Source organism: Chaetura pelagica, unplaced genomic scaffold, assembly GCF_000747805.2.
Source record: "Chaetura pelagica isolate M959 unplaced genomic scaffold, ChaPel_1.0 scaffold271, whole genome shotgun sequence".
NCBI lineage: Eukaryota > Metazoa > Chordata > Aves > Apodiformes > Apodidae > Chaetura > Chaetura pelagica.
The window spans coordinates 126,985-151,204 of NW_009952106.1; the positions used below are offsets into that span (position 1 = coordinate 126,985).

A 24,220-nucleotide genomic window follows, 5' to 3' on the forward strand; every position below is an offset into this window, starting at 1 on the left:
ACCTTTGTTTTCTTTTGCTACTTTTGGATATACTGTAGTGATTATTATATGACTACCATAATGACAACAAATATTAGCTGGCAGTGCGTAGTGTTTCTTTATATATGTACATTTGTTTTCTTATTATGAAGTGCTGTTAAAGGAAATAATCTACTCTGCAAGCTACTTGACACATTTCTTTGCAAAAGCATTTGCATGTGTAGTATTAGTGAGGTTTTTTGTTTTGCTTTGCTTTTTTCCAGTATAAACCAGTCTTAGTCTTTTTATAGTCCATGCCAAATCTCTCCTTGACTGACTTATACATTTAGATGTGTGCGTTTTAACATTGGAATGAGCGATTTTCAACTGTGTAGAAACTCTTTACATCTGTTTTGCCACATTGTAGCCATCTAATTGAGAAGAATCTGCTCACATAAGGAGGTAGCCCTTATATCTAACAATTAAAAAAAAAAGTGGATTATATCTGTAATAAGAGGTGTATGCTTCTCTGCTATGCAGTACAAGTATTTAATGATAATCATTCACTTGTGTGTATGATATATTTGTTTGATTGCTTTACAAAATTAGATATCCTGATTTAAAAATCTTTACCCTCAAGTAACTGTGCTTGATACTATGGAGAAAAAAATGTTCCATGCCAGCTTGCATTTAGGTAATGTCTTTGGATTCCAGCCTAAATGGCTCTGTGAAGAGGCAGCATATAAATCGTAATAGTTGCCTGTAGTATTAACAAAATGCACATGGTATTAAAAAATCCATTTGTTTCTACTCCTTATTAGTAGGGAAGAGTGTGCCCTTGCTCTATTATGAATTATTTTATAAGCACTTGGCCCTTGCTGAAAATATTGGATAATTAGGAATAGAAAGTCCATCTGTCTAACAGACTGTGCCTTTGAAAATGACTCCTGGGAAGTAAGTGGTGCCTCAGAACCTCATCATCAGTTTCCAAAGATTTCCTTAAAAAAAAAAAAAAAAAAAAAAAAAAAAGAAAGAAAAGCTGAAGTTGTACTAGTTGGAGCAATTAATTTAGTTTCACACATAATAGTGTTTCTTAAAACACAGTTGCTTGCTTAATTCAATTATTTACAGATTGGCTTAGAATACAGTTTACTGGAGGAAACTGAACCTTACAAAGAATTTGTAGTTTGCAGCATTATTATTACTTGAGTTCCTCATACGTACGCACGTAAACACTTCATTATGAATTGTGATATGTTTAGGCTTTCTCATTCCATTGCTATCAGTAGTAGAAAGGGGACCTAAGTCTTTATTGTCCTATAATAAACTTTTCAGTTGTTACAGCACTGCAGAGATATTTAAAGTGGAAAAATAAATATGTAAAAAATCTTCCAGACTGTAGAAACAGAAGACACTAAATGACTTACTGCTCTTACTTCCCTGCATCAAAACAATGCAGCCTATTCCAGGACTTTCTTAATAAAACTACTCTAACAAGTACCAGCTGAGGGATTTGTACAATGGCTCAGGTAGCCAGCTCTACTATTTAGATAACTTAATTATTTCTTATAGAAATATAAATAAATATTTATATATTTATAAATATGTATAAATAAATATTTATATATTTAAATATATATAAATAGAAACAAATATTTATATAGATATATAAATAAATATATATTTATTATATAGGCCACTTCTGTTCAATTAGAGGTTCTGCAGTTATTTCTCGATATAGAATACAGCATTATCCTGTGTGTATGTCCATTATGTGTTAGGCAATTGCTGCCATGTCCACTACCCATCAGTAATGTATTACAGCTTTTCTCAGGGCAAGGTGTATGTGGACTGTATCATCTTTGTCATGCCATTAGCAAAAATGTCTGGAAATACCTTCCCTGTTCTTTCCTGTCTTCCATAGCATTATTGATAAAATTTCCTGCTTAGAATCTCTGTGGTCTTCCCATAATGATGCACACCCAGAGCTGACTAATATGGGTAGCTCTTATTAAATATAATGGCAATTCTGCTTCAACTGTTTTTCATTTTTAGATAAATAGATTCATAAAATACATGGGACTGCAGAGTTACTTTCTTTTTAGCAACATAAACATAATTATTAAACTCAAAGATAATTTTCAAAATGAAAATATAACCAAAAAACTTGATATGGAATATGTTACCAACAAGAGAGCTGTTGCAACTCTCTAAGTAAGCAAACTTCTTTAATTGAAGCAATCTCTCAGATTGCCACAAGTGTTTCAGTAGCTTGCTTGTTTGTAGCCTATTTTTCATAAAAATTTCCATTTTGCTTGTCACGAAGTTCACAGTTGACACACGAAATTAATTGTTCTTTAGATGAACTTAGTTTTGATACATAATACACAGTGTCAGTGATCAGGGGTTAAAAGGCATGCTCTCCCAAAAATGAATCATGGCACATCAAGCAAGGTCAAAATGAGTCCTTCCAAAAATCTTTATTTTGAGACCATGCATCCTGCATGCTATTGAGAACTCTAAACCTTAAAAACATATTCTCAGTTGGCTAGGAGTGCTTTTCTGATGCACTTCAGCTGTGGCAGTTGCATTCTAGTTCATGCAAACATGACTGATTTGGAAGTAATTTAAAAAAAAAAAAAAAAAAGATGGAAGTCTGTTATTTAATGAATGGGTAAAATTGAACATGGTGATCTAATCATTCTGGAGTTGGCCTATCAGAAAAATTGCATGTAATCTGAGGTATTGTGGATAGAAAGCTTTCTCATTTCTGTGTGGTCTCAGTAATAAGAAGGCTTCATTAAAAAAGAATTCCTGAGAGGTGGAAAGTAAGAGAAAAGAACTAAACCTGAAAATCTAAAAGCTGTCTGTGAGCTGCAGTACAGTGTGTTTATGTGAAAAAAAAAATAATAATAACCCACAAAAACAAACCTGTAAAGAGGGAACTGCTAGATAAATTCAGAACTGGTTTGTAGTCACCATCCAGAGAGCACAGCTAAAAACGTTTCCATCCCAGCTGTTAAGGGCTGCTTTTCTGTGAGTTTTCTTCCCAGTAAGAACAGACTTGTTCTTGGCACAGCTTGTGTTTGCATTCAGTCTGTTATCAGAATTCAAACTTACCTGGATCAGCACTTCAATAGCTTTGGTTTTGTACTGTGTTAATATGTGTAAGGCCACTATCAAAATGAGTTTTAAATCTCATAAATGATGTGATACTGTGACCTTGGCGTTGACTTAGAAAATTATTTGGGGTGTGTGTGGAATTTTTTTACTCATGTTTTCTGTTTGTTCTTTTTTCTTCTTTCTCTTTTTCTGATGAAAATTGAGAAAGAAAACCCCATTTCTTTGTTTACTGCCAGTTTCCACAGAACATGGGTCTTTGTTTGATACTTTCATATGCTTCCTCCTTTGGGGAATTTCTGTTGGGAAAACTATTCTTCCTGATACAGCAGGGTTCTGGCAATAGGCTTCAGCACACTTTTGCTCTTAGTGTGTTAGGCCTGCTGTTCCTATGGCAAAACCTCCAAATCCTGAAAGAGAGAATGAAAACGTATGAAAAAAATCCCCTTTTTAGGCTTTATCAACTGTAATGACATGAAATAATGAATATTTTATGGTCTATAACTTCCTTTACCTAACAAAATACAAGAGGAAAGGAAAAAAGGGAACCATTTTGGATCTCCAGAAATTAGAAGGGGGATTTTCGTCTGATGCTGATTTTAAATATTTCTTCCTGTCACAAAATTAGCTATGATATCCATGCTTCAGATCTGCTTTGCACAAATTCTGCATGGAAACCTTATTGAGAGCTTTGGTAAGCTAAAACTAATGAAAAATGCAGCAGCTGGTTTGCTAATGTTAGTAACTGCAACAAATAAAAGACTATTAGTTTAATATTTGTTTCTACATTGAAATAGAAATTGTAGCATTTCTAAAGTATAGTTTTAAGGTTTTTTTATGTTAGTTTAGTACTTGCAGTGCAAGTATCTTGTGGCTTGGTGCTTCTATTTCAGATTAATGCATCCTTTTCTGATGTACTCTCCAGCATAAGAAAAACATCTTAAATTTAAATAACCTAAACTGACCCATCCTACAATAGAAGAGTATCAAATTCTGAAATAAAGATACACATTGAATATTTCTGCTGAAGTAATTAAGTGTGACTCGCAAGCAATTCAGTAATTTTCAATTCAGTGTTTGTAGCTAACCCCATAATTAGGTTTCCATTGGATTTCAGTTAATTTCCCAGTTTCCATCTTTGCTTTTTCCCATCAAGCTGAGTAGCTTTGACATTCTAAGCTGAGCAGTGAGAAGACTGCAGGCTAAGTATTTTTATAAAGGTCTTGAGAGTGAAATAGAATTCCTACTGTTGACCATCTCTTTATTGAGGTTTCTGCCCAGTGAGTAAGAATGAGTTACCTGTTACTAGGCTTTTTTTTTGTTTTGTTTCTGGTTTTGTGTTTGTTTTTTTTGTTGTTGTTGTTGATATTTGTAGGTTTTAGACTGGGTTAGTCTGTTCTTGTTCTAATGTAAAGATGAAATTTTTAAAAATTATCTAAAAATACACTTAAGATTCTCCTGTTACCTAGAATTGGCAAGGAGGCTGAATTAATTTATAGTTTTTTATTTACATTCTGTTTTTTTCTGACTGGACTGTTTTCTGGTGCTCAAATCTGTTTTGACTTCTGTATAGTCCTTGAGACAACAAAAATTAATTGGCCTGATTTTTTTTTCAAGAATACCAAACACATTGAAGGTAATGTAAGAAGGAGGAAATATCAGCGCATAACATTAACTACAGTTTGGCTAATCTGTTGCTTTTGACAAATAAACCTTGACACTTGACTGGCATATAGTAATAATTTTCAAAAATAGAGCATTATTTTACAAAAATTATATGTTCCCTTTCTTTCTATTGGAATAATGTAACTTTCTGCAGTGTTATTCTGGTAATGATGCAAGTTACTGTAATTTTTTAATTGATAGCCTAAATCTGTGGTAATCTTAGTACCTTACAAGCAGGTAGTCTTAGTAAGCTTAAAGTATCTCTTTTCTATTATCTCATTCAAGTTAAAGGCCAATTTTTATAGTTGTCTTCATTTAGTCAGTCTAGAGTTTAGTTATAAATAATATTTTTTTGTTTCCTCTTACTCTCTGGAATATGGTGCTTAAGACAGTGACAAAGACTGACTTTCAGTCTGTGTAATCACTATAGCATTCTCATTACTAGTATAAATGCCTCTTTTTCCCAGTGCTTACACAAATGTCTATGCTATGTATGAAGGATTAATTCTGCTCATTGTGCTTAGTGTGTCTACAGAGAGTAAGAATATCCTCTCATACTACTGGTCTCTGTTCTGTTGGACTCTTAATGCAGAAAAAATCATTTAGCAATAAGTAAAATTTTGTTCTCTCTTACCAGTGATTTTGTAGTCTTTCAACTTGAGAAGCAAGTCAATGCCAGTAGTGCTTCTGTAGTGTATCTCTTTAAATACCCTCTCCTTTAATCCCTTCTCATATACAGCTCGCACTGACTTCAGGGAGTGTTATATAAATTCAGAAGTTGTGAATTTGCACATATGATGAGTGGTATAGGCAACATATTTGTATCTTGTTCTTTAACTGAAGTAATGGAAATGGGAGAGCGCAGTTTATCTGAAACTGAGGGTCGTTCTCATCTCTCCTTTTTCTCCTGTTTTAAGAATTAACTCTTAGCCATGGTGGAGTCTGGAGGACATAAATAACAAAACTTATCTGTTATGTTTTCCAATTTTTATTCCACTCTTAAAGCTCCAGATTTTCAGATATTCATTTCCTGAAAATAATTATTTTATATTTTTTTTGTTTCTTGTGCATTTCATTGTTTCACCTTCCAGCAGGGAATTGTTACTACAGTTTAGTAAAGTGAGGAATCTCAGTGAGAGAAATCTTCAAAAGCAGGGCGATATCCCAACCACCTACTTTAGGATCAATATTAGATACTGTGATATTATAATGATTAAAATTTTGCTATGTGGTTACAGCAAAGTGATTTGGATAATCAAATTGCTACAAGATTCCCAGTCCTGTAACTGAAGAGGGTAAATGACTGTTAAGTGACATACAATATCAGTCCAAAAGAAACACTAGGCACAGAAATGGTGCTGTGCTCCTGTCCTTCTCTGGCAGTTGGACATTCAATGCAGGTACCTTAGATACCTTGGCTTAGTCAGGCTCAGAACCTAGGTTCATCCTCTGAGGATAGTAGCCTAAACACTTGAAATCATAGAATTACAGATTTATGGGGTATATGGTTGTCATTTTTGCCCACCATTTGCCTACTAAGTCAATGGTAATAGTATATGTCAGGAACCAGGAAGCCTTTAACCTAAAACCTGTTGATGGAGGAAGTAGTAGGAAGCCTTTAACCTAAAACCTGTTGATGGAGTTCAGACTTGCACTTCCTGTTTTCCAGATAACATACCTTAGAAGGTGAACTAAACGCTAGTTTTGATTTAGAAATCTGCTGCCCTTTTTCTTGAGGGTCATCTGCCATGCATCCTGGAATGCAAGATGTGGAGAGCTAGCAAAAGCATGCAAGAGGAAATCTGACTCTGTATAGCTGTGACAATCACCCACAGGCATGGTATATTATGCCTGTGTAGGCTTCCAGTCTGAATATTTTAATTTGGTTTTGAAAAAGCAAGAGGGTGCTTCTGTATGCCAGATTTTCTTATGAAGACTGAGTTACAGAAACCAGAATTACTCCTCCCCAAGGAAGATGTTGTCAGAGGTTTATTAAATAAGAAAAAAATTGCAAGAGAATAAAATGCTGACTATATTTCATTAATCGGAAGAAGAGCAGGTAGTCTTAGAGAACTCTATAATGCCTACATCAAAAGATAGGTTGCTTTGCTTGGTGATAGGAGCAGGTAATTTTGTGTATTAAAGCTGTGGTCTCTGCTGGTGCTTGTAATAGAAAAATAAGTAAATTTTTCTTTTGTACAAATAATAATGTTGATTAAAAAAATTCAATGACCTAAGCCTCTAAAACTCTAGTCTTCTGAGAGGGCAAGCTTTAGATCTTTTTAATTATGAGATGGCAGAAGAACAGAAGGTTATAAAATAGATGAGAAAAAGAAAATATTACTTCTTAGATGCTTTTAGTTCTAGAACTTTTCCTTAGAATGTGCAAGTATGTTCTAGTTGTAAAATCTCCAGTATCAAATCCAGATTTTAGTTTCAGGAACAAAAGTACATTGTGATTGCTATGACTTTGAAGGAATCACAGAATTACCGAGAATTACCAAATAAAATAAAGTAGTCTGCTAGTATCAGTCAGCTTGGTAAATATTGTATTGTATTCAACACATTGCTTCACAGAATTGCCTACTTGTTTTGATTATTTTTTTTTCCTTAAAAATGTATTTTCAGGTTGGATGAGTTAATTGAAACATTTCTTGAAGATAATGATCCTGATAGCACCCTGGATGTTGGTGCTGACATGCGCAAGATCAAGTATTGCTTCATTCGTGTGAAGGTATTTCTTTTAAACATTGATGGAAGTGCAGCTGACACCGAAAATAACTGTCAGACAAACATGGCTGAAAAGTGTCAAAAATAATGTAATACAGTGGAGAGGCACTTGAAAAGAGTAAGGGGAGGACTGATAGAAATTAGAAAATCAGTTGGAAAAAATCGGTGGCATTTTGTGCAAACCTCGGCAAGGATCTCAAGAAATTGTAAGAGAGCACTGGACTTTATTGGAATCAACACAGACATAGTATTTGTATATGGACAGATGGATCCATCTCATTCCCAGCACTAATGGGGGCTTCATTTTGGACAAAGTATTTTGAAAGAGATAAAAATAACAAGTAAAAACACCATATCCCTAAATCTGTTACACTAACTCTCCTGATGATGTTGAAAGCCCTTCTAAATCATCGAGCAAACAAGGTACACTTAAACAAGGAAGAACAAGTGAAATTAATAGGAAAAGAAATATAAGTTAGTATCTACTTTTCTGTATATAGTAAGGCTTTATATGGTCTTTACCTTTCATGCGATAGCTACACAGTCTCAGAGTAGAATAAGCACATAACTGGAGGTAAACTTAAAAGAATATGCTTTTTTGTTTGTTTCTCCTAATAGCAGCTAAAGATTTCTGATAAAAAACTGCTCTCACAGAACATCTCTGAAGAAACAGTTGCTAACAAAGAAGCAGAAGAAGAACTGAAAAACTTGAAAGAACTTCTGCAGCAAAGAGACAATGAAATCAGTATCCTTTGTGGGGAAAAAATAGTATTTGAGTTTGAGCTGATCTGGCTACAAAGGTTTCTGTGTGTGTGAGATAGGCATTAGCTGTGTTAAAGCAATTACGCAGTTCCCAAATCTTATGTGGCAGGACTCCTGCTTTGCACCTGCTTCTGTTTTGGTTGTAACCAAAACCAAAATCCTGGATCCAGGCACCACTTAGCTTTAGAATGGTCCAGCCAAGATCCAGATACTCTGGATCAGGCTACTCCTAAACCACTCTCCTCAAGCAAATTAAACAATTTTTTAGAATGGGTAACTCTGATACTATATAAAGACTGATTTATTACCTTACAAAGAATCGACTTTCTTGTTGGTGTTATTTTTAGATAAATGAAGTGCTACTTAAGACTAATGGACTATTGTCTTTAGAATACATACAAATTTGTATTCTTTACATGCAACTTTGAAATTTACATTAAAGCTGAAACTTCTTGCATATAAAAATACTATGCTACTCAAGCATGCTTGGTCCATTTCATTGCCTCACAGGAAATATGCCAGTAGTTGCACTCTTGCTTGATGGGTAGGAGGTTTTTTAGCAGGTTGACAGAACCGTGGGCAAACCACAGCATCACTGTGTCCTTAGTTTTGTGGCTACTTCGTGGTTAAAATTTGAATATGGCAGAAAATTGAAAAAACAGGTTTCTTTTGGTTTTCAGTTTATAGGTAGCAGAGATTCTTTCACAGGTATTATTAAAAATCAAACTTATTTGCATCCTTTTTGCTGTATCAAAAGCCTTGGAGAAGTCCAGGTAGATGATACCCGCTGCTTGCCCTGCATCAACCAAGCATGTTACTTTGTTATAGAAGGTCATCAGGTTTGTCAAGCACGATTTGCCCCTGGCAAATCCATGTTGGCTTTTCCCATTCATATGCTTCAATTGACTTGTGACTCTCCCCAGGATTATTTGCTCCGTGACTTTTCCAGGGACTGAAGTGAGATTAATGGGTCTATAATTACCTTTGAACCCTTATTATAGATGGGAGTGACATTAGCCTTCCTCCAGTCCTCAGGGCTCTCTCCCAGTCTCCATGATTTCTCAAAGATTATGAAGAGTGGCTTTGCAACAACATCAACCAGCTCTCTCAATCCCCTCTGGTGGATGGAATCCATACCCATCATTTTGTGTGGGTCAAGCTCCTGTAATAGTTGACACACCAACTCTTCCTTCACTGACAGTCTTCTTGAAAAACTCCCAGCACTCTTCTTTACCCTCCATGGAAGTTTCCCATGGGATCCCTTCCAACAGAGCCCTGAGTGAGCTGAAGTTTGCTCTTCTAAAATTGAAAATCTTTGTCCTGGAATTAACCTTCATTGTGCTCAGCAGTATCCCAAATTCCACAGTACTGTGAGCACTGCAGCCAAGTCTGTCACTAACGGAGATATTACAGAGCAGGTTTTCTTAATTAGTGAGTAGCAAGTCTAACTGTGCCCCATTTACTGGTTGGCACATCCAACATTTGTGTGAGGAAGCAGTCTTTTACACATTCCAGGAACCTGATGGATGTCAGGTGAACTGCAGTGTTGTTCCACCAGCAAATGTCTGGGTAGTTAAAGTCTCCTGTAGGGACCAGGTTTTGTTGACCCAACGTTTGCCTGAGAGACCCTGAGTATTTACACCTTGGTTTGGGGGTTGGTAACAGATGCCTGCTGTAAAGTCTCCATTGGAGATGACTTCTCTGATTTTTTCACACAATGGCAGTATGACATTAGAGTTTCTAGTTCTGTTTGCCTGTGACTGCTTTTATCAGGGTTTGACTGAATAGGATCACCAGTTGTGGCCTATGTTACTATTTAGTAAAACTGAGTCTGATGTTTGGAAAAACTACGGTGGTTGATTATAATTATGAAGAATATGCCCAACCCTAAATGCACATGCACATGTAGGCTTCCATAATATGAATTGTTCCACTTAGAAAAAGAAAGTCTTGGGGATAAACAAAAATTATCATTAGTTTATTAAAAAAAAAAAAAAAAAATAAATAAATCCTTAATTATTTCCTTAATTTATCTTGCAGTTATTCTGGTAAATATGCTAAAAGAAGAAAAAAAGAAAGCAGAAGATGCTCTTTTCCAGCTTACTGCTGCCTCTGCTGGCTCTATAGTCTCAGAAAAGCCTCTTTCTATAAAGCTGGAAAAAAGTCAAAGCCCATCTACCAGTTTTAGTCTGAAAGAGGCAAAAGATTTCAACTCTTCAGTTCACAGGCTACCTTTCTTTTCCAGACAAACAGGTTAGTGTAATTACTTAAGTTCCCAGTTATTGGATTGTTATGGTCTCATTTAAAGCATATCATTCAAATGTGTAACCAGAACAGGAAAGCTTTATTTTCAGTATCAGCTGTATTGTGCTAATTCTGTATCCATAAATGCAGGGATTTAGATTTATAGCCCTCTCAATGTGCTCATGGATTTTACAAACTGATGTGAATACGCTGTTGAACAGTCCTACAAAACCAGACTATAAATTCATTTGCAGAACCTTGAATCTTTGAGCGAGTTTTACGAAAAAAAAATAATTTAAAAAATGAGCGTAATTCCTTAAAAAACACTAGGAAACAATAGTTTTCCCTGAAAGATTTTTAAATAATGAATTTTTATTTATTTGTTTGTTTGTTTATTTATTTTTACTAGCTGCAGATATTGAGAGAATTTTTGTGCTAACATTATTAATTACACAGTATCCTTAAACACCAATAAACACTTACCCCCACACCACCACCTTTTTTTTAATCTTCCTGCCTTATATTCTGATAAAATTAAATTTTATTATTTGTGCTTCTAGTTCTGATACCAAGTTGCACACACAAAACCTTTTGTAGCTATATTTAAGATTATTTTTTTTATAGTATACATTTTAGATATCTCAACTTTATTTAGCATTTTTAATAAATCATGGTGTTTATTTCTATGGTTAAAAAAGTGAATGTGATTAATTGAACTAAGATCTTAGCTCCAGAAATTACAGCCAGGTCCCTTTTTGTGCATGTGAGTAGCTTTAGTGAAGTGGTACCTTTCTGGAGCACAACTTCAGTTAGTGTGAACAAAGTAAAAATTCTTATGCTCATGTATTTTAAAAATATGTTTACTAATTCACATAGTTTGTGAACAAGCAAGAGCTGAATTCATAAATAATGTGTTAGTTTAGGATAGTTAGCACACTTAACACCTTTTTATCATGCCCTCTTCAGCAGATGGGTACTATATGTTCGTAGATCACTTATAAAAGGTTTTTATTTCTTATAATAAAAAGCCATGTGTTGTTATTAGTACTAATTGAGCTGTTTGTTTTGTAAGATTTAATAGGTGAGGTTATCAAATACTGTTCATTGAAAAACAAATAATTATTTGGGATGAATGGTTTGCACAGGGAATCTACTACAATGATGAAATATTGTCTTAGGTTAATAAATAAGTAAATGTAATTGTTTCCCAGCGATTCATATGAGGAGTTTTAATGGGACATCTGTCTGGGATAGGAAGGTAGTACATTTGGAGATGGGACTTTTTTTGTATGATTGGATTGTCCTTTATACTATTTTCTCATTCTGAAAGTAGCTGGAACCTACTCCATTCTTTTCAGACTGTTTTTCAATCAGTTTTTGGTCAGTTTCTTATATCCTATGTCTTTCCATGTGGACATGAAAACCATAAAGTCCTCATTAGCCAACATGCTAAGTGTGAACATGAAAGTACTCCCTTAGGTTCACTTACAGTTCTTTTACTTTTCAACTTTTCAGTCATATTGTGTGAGATCTACAGATAAGTAAGAAGTTATTTTGGGATTATTTTAGGTGGCCCTATATGTCTGCATTCCTTTGTAGTGGCCTGACATTCTGCTACAAGTCTAGTCCAGTAATGTTGGACTTGCAATCTTCTGTAAAGTATAGCTGATATAGTGATAATGCCTTACAGTGCTATTTCTTAAAATGCTTGTGTTATTGTCCTCAGGGAATACTTAGAATGGCAGATGTAACAATGTAGGACAAACGCTGTTAATAATACAACATGTGCAGCCTTGCCAGCATGCCTTAAACCCAACCTTAGGAGACCAGTTCTCTTTGCAAGAATATAACTGAGTGTCCAGGCTCTTTCGTGTCTTTGTATCTCTGTAAATTACAGTATCTAGTATCTCTAATGTCTCTAATCACATCTGTAATGTATTTTCCATTTTCCTATGCCATTTGTTTACCTTGAAAAAAATTAAACTAAGAAATCAGCACAAAGTAAGCAAAAAACATTTAGTTTAGTGAAATAGTTGTGAGAAAGTTTCTTAAAAGACAAATTATTTAACTTACAACCTTTCTTCTTTTTTCTTTTTATCTTTTTTTTGGGGGGGGGTTGGTAAGTTCTGAACTTTAACATAACTCTGCCCAGAAATAGATCTTTACCATTCTGTCATATAAAATAGAATAATTTCATTGTTATTTTCATGCTAGATTTCCTGCTTCTTTTGCTTCATGAAGTCACCAGATTTACTCACCTGGTGCCCAGTCTATCAGAAAAAGTCATTCATTTATGCTGCTAAATTTATGAGAAGTACACTAATGTTAATAGTTCTTTCTCTGTGTGGTAAAAAATGTATTGTCTCATAGAACTGCTGTTTCTGAATGGTGAAACTTATTTTTACCATTTTTTCCCCATATCACCTAGGGCCATTTCTGTGTGGAAAGAAATGGGTAATCATGTTTTTATTCTATCCTATCCAGGCACTGATTTAAGTAGGAGAAATGTAGCCATACTGTTTCACAACTGAGCTTAAGGTAAAAATCTATGTTAAGAGGAAAATTATCTTAAGCTCAATAGAGTGGTAAAATGATTTATGGACCAAGTTTTTCCCAGAGCAGACTGACATGGAAGGTGTACAACTGTACATATCTATATAGGCATGCCTGTAGTTATTTTTATTACTCCATGATGTATTTGTTGTGTATGATTTCTCCAAAGAAACTGTGTCAACAAATTGACGTATTGTAATATTTACCTTCCTGAACATTTTATCTCTTTCCAATGTCCTGTCTGCCTGAAACTCTAATAGCAGCTTTTAATGGTAATAACTGTACAAACACAAAAAGAAACAAACCCTCACACCCCAGATTTGGTTTTCAAGTGGTCTTTGGGTACCATGGTGTCACATGTTCCAACTACTAGTAAACACTAAGTTTTAAAGAGTTGATTTAATGTTTAAAAGTATTTTTTTCTGGACAGATATGTGTTTAGCTGTTTGTTGAAATATCAGGGTTCATATTCAAGATAATGTTAGTAAAATATTGTCAACCACAAGGTTTGATACCAGTGGCAAAATTAGTAAGAATGACTGAAATTGAGCATATGGATTGTTGCTCTATTTTTATTTGGTTTTTTTCAGTGTATCTTACAGTCTATTAGGATGTTCTTGATGACCAGAGCAGAGGAATTTAAAAGTGCAGCATCCTTGTAATGCCCTAGGTTTTGTGGATGACATTGGGTTACATAGCTTTGAATTCTTCTGCCAAAAATTGTACCAGTTTACATGCTGACAGATTTGTTTTTCTTGGATCTCAAAAGACTTCTTTTATGAGGGAGTGGTAGTAGGCTGCCTGCTGCTGACATTTTGGCAAGCCAGCTCCTATCACTGAAGGGCTTATACAGATTGCATAAAACAGTTAGCTTAGAGTGAACAGGCCTGAACTTTTTATCTTAGTCCAGGTGTTATACCATGAAAAAGGAGAACTTACTTTTCAATACTGATATTAATCATACAACGCATTAATTTATAAGCCTGTAACTACATGAATAAGAGTGAGCAAAACACTAACATACTCAGTAGCTACTGTTATTTATTACATCATAATATCTCTCATAAATATGAAACAGACTCAGCTCTCTATGAATTTAATTTATGTTTCAGATGAACAGTCCAGGAAATGCAAAGATAAGTTATTGGCATAATAACCTGGGCTTTACAAATGCTTCCGTGATTTTATTTTTAATACAATAATTTAATCCATCATAAAGTCTCTACTGCAGCTTTAGTTTTATTCATGATTCATCTCTGATAGTGATATTGTATGCAAAGTCCAAATTCAGATGTAGCTGTACATACAATCTTTCTCAGGAGATGATGTCAGTTATTACAAATCAGTAGGTTCAGAGTAAATCAATGTGTGAATAAACCTGGCAGAACAAGAAAAAATCAGACTTCATCATGTATTATCACAGGAGTGATAAACATGGTGTTGTATTTAATTTTATCATTATATCAATTCTTCTGTACAGATAAGTCTTATTTTGAAGTCTCAGACTGCTCCTTGCTTCTAGCATAACTCTCAGTGTAAGAGATGTATAGTACCACTTTTCCTCCTGTTGGATTTGTTTTTCTCCTTAAATATAAACAGTTTAGTTATGAGAGAACAGTGTGAATATTGTGACATTCAGAGAACACAATAAATCTGACTAATAGCTTCAAATAGTTGTATACACTGATGGGCTTGAGAGGGATTTTTTTGCTTTCTCTGAAGATTTTATTAGGGTCATGTTTTGACCAGCTTTAGCCCTTTTCTTTCCCTTTCACGGAGATGTTTTGAGGGGTTTTTGAGAGTTTGTTGAAGAATTTACCTGTTATGTATCCCATTCAGGGTTTAAGATCACTTTTTTCTAGGCACTATGCAAACATGTACAAAAAAGAGCATTCCTACTGAAGAGCTGACAAGCTGACTTTAAAATGAAAGGTGAGAGATGGTTTCTATAAACAGATGGTGATTATGAATAGCAGACAAGCAGTGATGATAACACACCAACTGCTCAATTCTGAAAGCTAAATATTTTCATCTTGTAGTAGGACTTCTCAAAATATTTATCTAGGCTATTTTATATATTTATGTAATATTTTTGGGAAAAAAAGCTTCCTTCTATTGTTGGAAAACCCACAGAAAGCTCCCTAATGGAAAGTATAGACTGCGGTTTTCCATCAGAATCTCTCCTATGTCATTCAGTTCAGGAAAGGCAGGTCCAACCCTCCAGAAGAAGTGCTTAGCAAACTTACATGTTTCTTGGAATCTTTCTGTGTCCGTAGTGCTTTGGGCTATCTGGGGGCAGACTCTTGGCACTGTGCTCGTGACAGAACTTTGTGAACAAACTGATGTACCTATTTTATTGCTATTTGGTCAGCAAACAAGCTCACTGATGCATTTAGGCCGTTATTCGGACTTACTGTTGATCTTCCTCATTAGACAGAAAAGAAAGTATGTGCTACATTTTCTTTTACAGGTCCAAGAAAAAGTTTATATTCCATTTGCTCTCCAGCTGAACTTCTACTAGCACTTAGTAAGATGTAGTGAATATTTCATTGCTACTGTTAAACTTTTGTAACTAGTATTTAAAATAAGATGTGGGGGTTTTTTTCTCATTTCTTAAGCATCAAAAGTTTTCTATAACATAGAGTGATTATTTGCTACAATAAATCTTCCATTATTGCCAAGCTTAAGCACCAAGCGGAAAGTATAAGGCTTCACTGCTTAAGATTTAGGTATTTTTAAAAGCCTTCAAATAAATTTGTCAAATGTTAATAGTCAGCAGATGCTTTTGAACAATTTTATGGGGCTTTAGTTCTGGTAAGTTTACCAAAGTTATTTTCTGGTATTTCAAATCACCAGATAAAACATATTGCTAAGGCTCCAATTTGTGTCATAAATATCAACACACATCTATCTTCAGGCACATGTTTTGTAATTGTAATGATGGGAATTTTTTTATTTGTCATGTGCTTTTATAATTTCACGTCTCCTTTTATGTCTTAAAGATCACAGCTTAATTTCCCTTTATAATTTTGTGACATGAACAAAAATTTAAAAATAAATGTAAAAGTCATTTCTAGAACAAATTTACTTTCTTGAAAATACTGAGAAGACTAACTCCAAGATTTTATAAAAGACTCAACTAACTTCTGGGCTTGTTTTCTTCATTTGTTTGGGGTTTTTTCAGAATCTATTCTTATGTCTGTACAGCTTCCAAGAGCTTTATTTTGTTAGAATTCAGTGCATCCACTAAGACTTTTGCTTGAGTGAGGGCATTGAACTGAACTCACTAAGATTAGTGAATATTCATAAAAAACTGAATACATTTAAAAGTCTGAGGGACTGTAGAACTATCTGTGTAAGGAACAGATGACTATTCTTTGTTATGAAGAAATATAAACACATGTTGTAAGACTTAAAGTTAAGTGAGCTCTTGCAATTGGTATTCCATGATAAAGCCTTGTGTGTTAGGATTTTTGTCATCTTAACTAAGTGTTTATAAATATGAACATGGAGTTATTTTTAGCAGATGAAGCCCAGATTTTGCTTTTTGGAGCTAGGTCTCCATTTGCAGCATCAAAGACAGATTTTGTAAGTTTGAAGGATTTAATGAGAGTGGAAGTGGATCATTACAGCACTTCTGTTAATTTTTCAGAGACACTGAAATTTAGTTATCATATATTGAAAATACTGTTAAGGAAAACCACTTACTGCTTATATGACCATCAACAGCTTTTTCTTTCTCCACATTTATTTTGTTTTACAAAATATTTCTGTTTTTTTTAAGATGCCCGTCATGTCTTTCCACTTCTCAGCTGGGAATCTCTTCTGATGTGGAATGTGTGTTTGGAAGCTTGTTAAAGATGCTTTTGGCAGTTTTTACTGCCTTCCTCCTGACTCTGTTTAGATGAGGAAACTTTCCAGTATTTTTATGCTGGTTTACTGTTCTCTTATCCAGATTAGTCTGCTGAAATGTAACCTAGTGTTCTCTGGAAGTTCTCTACTGTTTCAAATATTTCTAGCTTCCTGATTCATTAGCCATGTTTTGGCTGTTTAAAAATGCTATTGGATCCTTCAGACTAACTCCTTAAAGATGTTTTTGGGTTTTGTTACTTAAGCTCTTCAACTCTTGATATTTTAGATGTAAAATATGCCTCTGAAAGTTTCTGTGTGCTTGAAGGCTGATTGAATTTCCTTGTATACTGACTGTCAGGTTTGGCAAATGCATCTCTGAAACATCTTCCATATTGTTATTCTTATCAACATCGATCTCAAGAAACTACGGTGCCTTTTATCAGAATCACAGCATACATGTGTATGCAGATGGGTAATATAAAAGGCTAGAAAGTCTCCCTGTTAGCTTCATCTTCAGATATTTCTGTGCAGGTACTGCTAATGCTGCTAATTAATAGAATACTCAAGAGTTACGGTTTACTTTTGTTTGTGTATTTAGTCCTTTAGGTTATGTATATATCCGATTTATGCTATCTTTGAGAGACTCATGAAGGATTTTTAAATGAAAAACTGGAGCATTTCAATTCTAATCTTCTCTTTGCATTAGTTTATACTTTCTAACATTACATTCAGCTGATATTTTCAAGCTTGTTTTTTCCTTTTCCAGGATGGTCCAGTGGTCATTTAAAAAAATAAAATACTTGCAAGCTATGTCATATGATATGCATATAAAACTAGATGAATCTAAAATGTCAATGAAAGGGATATAAAAATAAATTTTGAAATAGTAACTTCAATTCTCCCTCAAAATCACTGCCTTAAAATAATTAATTTAGTGTGCACCTAACTTTTTAGAACACAGAGATGTCTCCAAGTCATAAAGTGACAAAGTGATAAAAATATTTCCTTGAAAAGAAGATTTATCATTTTGAAAGTGCCTGCATATCTGTTTTCACAAAGAATAAAAGTAAATGTATTTTCCAATCCTTCTTTATGATGTATTTGCTTCCAGAAAACAGGCAATAACAGCAAATACCCTAAGATGTTATTCAGAGCTTTATGTTAATACTGATGGATGAGTTTTCTCATGGATTTTGCAAATGTGTTTGTTTGTTTTCCTGAGATCTTTGAAGTCCTTTGTATTTAAATTACCTTGACATCTTATGTAACATTTTTTCTATATTCTTTTATCTTTCTTAAGAATTTCTAAACATTTTCTTGTAGTAACCACAGAGTAGAGAAAGCTGTGCTGTGCTAGAGAATTGTTTTGGCCTTTTTCATATGAAGTCCTGGTCACTTCTGCCTGCCAAACTGCTCATTTTTCCTGTGAGGTTTGTCTTCCTGAAATAAATGTAAAAAAAAAAAAATTAAAATAGTAATAAGCATACAAATGTATTAAAATAGTATTTAGATATAGATACTGTAAGTCACGTTTTTGTGCCACTGCCAAAACTGACACTAGCACCTCCTCCTGGGCAGAAAAGTATGGGAAATGCCTGCGTCAGCACCAAGATCAGACACTACACAGGAAGGTATGAAACCACAGCATAGACCAGTGTTTTATAATTTGTGGTTCAGTTTGTTTCCTTCTTGATGTCTATTACTTAGTGTTTAGCTGAAGTGCTAAGCCACAAGATTGAATATTTCTTCCAGTTTTGAGTTGATATGTTAATTCTATATATGTATATGGACAATCCCCTTCTCACTTCTGAAGGGCCATATGCATGTTTAAAATGGCAGGTGCTTTGACATTTAAAGGTAAATTTTTTACATGCTCATCTTCCAGGCACAACAATTTCTGCCTTGTCAAGCCCTCATGATCAAAATACCTATATGGCTTAAAGAAGACAGCACAAGGCATCCTATCTCCTAGTCTTGTTTGAGGTCTAGAGTATGGAGACTTAGCTTATAAAGCTAAGAAGGTTAATGAGAAAAAGGATAAGAGCTTAGAAAGTGAATACATCCAAGGCCATCACAAGATCGTTTCATTGTGTGACCAAGCTGGATTTATTGTCAACGCTTCTGTAAACCACTAATGCTGTTTTAGTCTCTGAGGAAGTACATATAAGCATGTTATTATTTGCCTATGATGTCAATTTGACCTAATCACATACTGAACATGTAATGTTTTGATGTTTTTTTAATTAGAATTTTCATTTATCCTGTTTTAAGAGGCAAGTCAGTAAGATCTCTTTTCCATGCCTAATTTTCATAGTGAACCATCGCATACTATAAATAAGCATGTTTTAATCTATGACTGACAAGCACTGAATTAATTGGGATTTTACTACACTCTTCCAGCATTTGTTGCTCTAGGTTTGATTCCTGCAGTGCACTCTATTTACATCTACAGCTTTAAACTGTTTCGAAACTGAATGTGGTGTCAAAAGTCACTGCCTGTCTTTTAAACAGAACTGGTTTCTGTGCATATGTGACGGCACAGTTCTACAGTATTTGCTCTTCGCAGATATTTCTGAAATGAAGTCCTTGACCTGGAAATGTCAGTCATTCAGGACCTGGCTTCTTAAGATGCAGCATTAGAAGTTGCACCTATTCCACAAGGGAAGATCTGTGGTCAGACCATTTTTTAAGAACTGTCTTCTTTGTTGGCCTCCTCATGAGATGTTCCAGAGCTTTGTAGTACTAGCTTTCCACACTGTTCAAAGTCTACATTTCTCTGGATTTTAGAAGAAAGGAATAGATTGAAGAGGGCTAACTATGAGAGGAGATATATATGTTTCTGTAATCCTATGAGTGAACTTGTTAGCTGTGCTTTTCAATATTAAATTATTGAATTTCTATTTAGGTGAAAAAAGCTTGGGTAAACTGGGTCTTGTCTTGGTCTTTTGAGTAAATTAACTTTAATGGTGGATTTTACATTTCCATTATAATGTCCAGAGTAGTGGAGAGGGACTCAAAAAAAAATTCTCTCACTCTTTTTTTTTTATTCAAATGTCAGTAATCTGTTTGATCTGTTTGGTAGACTGCAATAAGACACCATGTGCTAGTTACAAATAACCAATGTGTTTCTAAATACTATCTTTTGTCTTTGTTGTGAAAATACTGTGGCTGCCAGGAAACTGTAGTAGGAACAGACAGTGACAGCAATTGATATTATAATAGATTTTGTCTCTCACACTTGACTGTCTAAACAATGGGAGGAGAATATTTATGTGGAAGGGGTAAAAAGGGAAAGGCAGGGATGGATTTTGAGTTAATTCTGAGAAACAGGGTGGAAAAGGGCAGAGATGTGTGATTTAGGATGTATTCCTGGTGAAGCTGGGAATGAGATGAGGAACAAATCAAACCATAGGTTGGAGTGAAGCAAGATGTGAGTTACTAGGGAACAAAATGTGAATGCAAGAGAATTATTGAATGAAAAATAGCTAGAGAGAAAAGACGCTAATAAGTGTTTTGAAATTATATGTGCAATAAAACAAAAACAGTAGTTGGGAGCTCACAGCATGTCTGCCTTAATTCAGCTGTTACCTCCAAAAAGAACTGAAGGCTCAAAGACAGGGGCATGAGAGCTGGACTGTCATTAAATTAGGGGGGATGTAGATGAAGAGTTAGAATTTTACCCTGCTGTGTATCTAATTGCAATCCCTTAGGCAATTTTTTTAGTCTTTAAGATAAACAAGTTGGTGTGGAAAGCAACCAGATTAACAGTAGGTTGCTTTTCCTTTTATAAATGCTTCTAATCACTTTGTTTAGAACAATTATGTTGTTACAGTCAAACACCTGAATTGTGCAGGGCAAGGCCTGGTGAAATGCCTGTTCAAAAGTCCAACAAAATCACATAGAATCATCATAGAATGGTTAAGGTTGGAAGGGACTTTAAAGATCATCAGGTTCTAACCTCCCTGCTTCAGGGACACCTCACACTAGACCAGGCTGCATGAGGCCTCATCCAGTCTGGCCTAAACACCTCCAGGGAGGCACTTCCACAAACTGTCTAGGCAACCTATTCTAGCACCTTACTGCCCTCATAGTTAATAATTTCTTCCTAAATCTACCCTCATTCAGTTTAAAACCATTACCCCTTATCGTATCACTACCCTCTCTGGTGAAAAGCCCCTCCCCAGCTTTCCTGTAGTTCCTTCAGCTACTGGAAGGTGCTATAAGTTCTCCCCGGAGCCTTCTCTTCTCTAGGCTGAACAGCCCCAACTCCTTCAGCCTGTCTTTATAGCAGAGATGCTCCAGGCCTTTGATCATCTTCGTGGCCCTTCTCTGGGCCCTCTCCAACAACTCCGTGTCTTTCCTGTGATGACTGATGGCTCCAGAGCTGTACGCAGTACTCCAAGTGTCTGGGCTCATCAGAGCAGAGTAGAGGGGCAGAATTACCTCCCTTGCCCTAATAAAATAAGATTCAGTCATTGACAGCCTGTTCAGTTCCTCTGATGACTGTCGTGTATTTGATACTTTTCGGTTACAGCAGCCCAGGTGTTTCTTATAGACACTTTCTCATAAATTTTCCTTTGCTACTGAATGAGGTGTAAATAGTGATAATGCTGAACATAACAATGATTGTGTTATGACATGTTCCAATCAGTAGTCTCTACAGCATTTTCATAAGTTGCTCCTTACAGTGCATTCATGTGCTAGGCAGTACAGAGGGAAGAGAGGAAAAGCAGGAAAATACCAAAAAATGGAATAATATCTGGTCATGGATGAAATACTTAGTGTGTCTGTTATTTGGAACCTGCTTGAAGCCATTTTTCCTGACAAATGTAAAACTGAATTTATTATTACTGGATTGTAATACTTTAGGCAGTCAAATATATAACACTGGCATACAGTTCTGGGGCTAAATTGAGATTTTGTGTGGCTGAATGGAATGCCCATCTTGGTTGTATTGAAAAATGTCATAAGGCTTTTTTTACCCAAGCATTTCTGCCAAGTGCGTACAGGAAGTGGCTTTGGCAGTTGTATCCAAACAAGTAACTTCATTTCCTGGAATCTGCTTTTTTGCAAAATGTGGACTTTGGGAAAAAAAGTGTAAAGAGGGATGTTAAGGGGTAAAGGAAAGATCACCCCTAAAAACCTCTGAAAAGTTTACCCAAATTATCAAACCCCATATTTTCTAGATATAGTCACGAGTGTCATATATATTTTTTTTCAAATTGATTTTTCTTTATATTTAAAAAAAAATGAATTAAAAATCTGTTGAGCATAAGTGTACATAATGACTGAAACTGTTGTCTTTCCTGGGGTCCATTTTGCAGTGGTCCATTTCATGTCTGGAAAGAAGGAGACAGTGTTTACTGTTTAATGGCGAAGCAACCATGAAGTAGTTGAGATACAAGCTGTATGACCACATGGGTTGTAGAGGCCTATTAGTAACCTGAGGTTTAGTAAAGCTTCTATTCTCTGCCATAAAAAACAATAAAATTGGAAAGAGAATAGATGTGGTGAGGTATAATTTTCAGTTAAAAAGGAGATATGAATTGATGTAACATTAAATATATTCTGCTACAAATATGAAAATTTTATCTGGCTGGTCAGGTGCTGTTTTTTATGCTGTTACAAATTATTTTCTAGTCTTACTTGCTGGTTTTGAATCACACTTTTTTTTTTTTCCCCTTCTCTTTTCTTTCTATGCTCTTAAGGTTGCTATCCTGAATATTTCAATAATAGTTCCTACAGCCTTCCTCGCAGTGCTGGATAGCAGCCTGTAATGTAAGCACAGCCTTCATCTTCCTATGCTCTTAATCTTAGAGGCAAATCACAGATCTTTCTCAGGTGCTTGAAAAGCAGTAGTTCAAAAGCTGTTTAGTAGTGAATGTTTTTTTTAAGGAGTTATATCAAATGAGGGGCTATTTCAGAATTGCTAATAGAGAAAACAGTACATTGAAAAACACAGATCAGATGGGAATCTTGGGGAAAAAAAAAAAAAAAAAGCAGTTTTCATATAAATATCATTGCAAAACCCTGAAGTTTAGAGCAAAAAATAAATGCTTTCAACAGAAGAAATCAGTGTCAGAAAAAATGCTACAAAGTTAACAGATAATGGAGAAATCAGAATATACTTATTAATAATAGGTTTATTTGCGTACTAATGGACAATATATGAAACAATTAGTATAACTGTTGATGTATGTAGAATATTTTTAAGTCATTAAAAGTTCTTTCAGGGGATAAAGAAACAAGAAAAAATACTTTGGAAGCAGTTCAGTGACTACTTTTGCCAGTCTTGTTATTCCTAAAAAAATGAAACTATTTAATAAGAATATTTCCTGAATAATATAGGAGCTTCTGTTAGCGTTTGCCTTTATATGTTTCTGATTTTTCACTGAATACTTTTGATAGAGTATATTGTCTGACTGAGGTTTTTAGGTGGCTTGGAGCCTTATTTTTGTTAGTCATATTTTTCCTTCAGGTTCATGTGCTTCTACTGCTGTGTGGATTTAAAATGTAAATAAAAAAATTCAGCTTTCCATTGCTTTACAGAGGCAATATGTTGCATTGAGTAAGATCCCAGACTGAGATGCAGGGCATCTGTTTTTTATTTCAGTCTTTATTATTTACTAAGTTGGTGAACTTATACAAGTGACCTCATCTCTCTGAACCAGTTTCCTCAACTCTAAAATAAATTAGAGTGGCTTATCTTTCTTGAGAACTTTGAGATTTAGTGTTCAAAGGCCATCTGTAAGTGCAAAATCTTGTTTTTCTAACATTGAAGAGCAGATGAAATGATTTGTGAAAGTAAGACAGTGAATTAGAAGCAGAGACCAATATAAAACATTGGAAGTCTCAACTCTTAATTTTCAGTTAGGGTAACTGTTGCAACACAGTTCTTGAAATTGCTTCTCTTTATTGATAGCTAATTTGTTTGGGAAACTTTGTTGAAAATCTGGGTTATGTTGGCTATTTAGAATTCTATGCAGGCATGGGTGAACATTTCTCTTTATAGTATGTTTGATATTTATTTTAAACTCTAAAAGCTGCATACAAATATATTTAATGCAAAGCCATCTCTATTTGCTCAGTAAAAGAAAGCAAATTAAAGTACTTAGAGAGAGAACTGGTAAAGTTCTGAGTGTTAAAATTATTGGGGTTTTGATTATGAATCCTTTTTTCTGTGGTACCTCCTGACTTTGTTCACCTGTCTTTATTTATGCTATTTACATCCAGCTTTAGCACTGGGGGGAAACAATTCTAAATATGTGAGAAATTTCCTTTAATCTGTAACTGTACAGAGAGACAGTGATGTCAGTTTGAATAATGGCTGGTGTTT

At 34.8% G+C, this 24,220-nt stretch overlaps 1 protein-coding gene across 1 annotated transcript in view; it reads left to right on the forward strand.

Annotated features, from left to right (window-relative positions):
* KIF6 (kinesin family member 6) overlaps positions 1 to 24,220 on the forward strand; it is a gene marked incomplete at its 5' end in the record, with an annotated part of 207,295 nt that overhangs the window by 112,788 nt on the left and 70,287 nt on the right. The window contains 3 exons of the mRNA XM_010006127.1: positions 7,372 to 7,477; positions 8,095 to 8,218; positions 10,276 to 10,488. Of these exons, the coding sequence (XP_010004429.1) occupies positions 7,372 to 7,477; positions 8,095 to 8,218; positions 10,276 to 10,488 (443 nt within the window). The remainder of the gene's footprint in view (positions 1 to 7,371; positions 7,478 to 8,094; positions 8,219 to 10,275; positions 10,489 to 24,220) is intronic.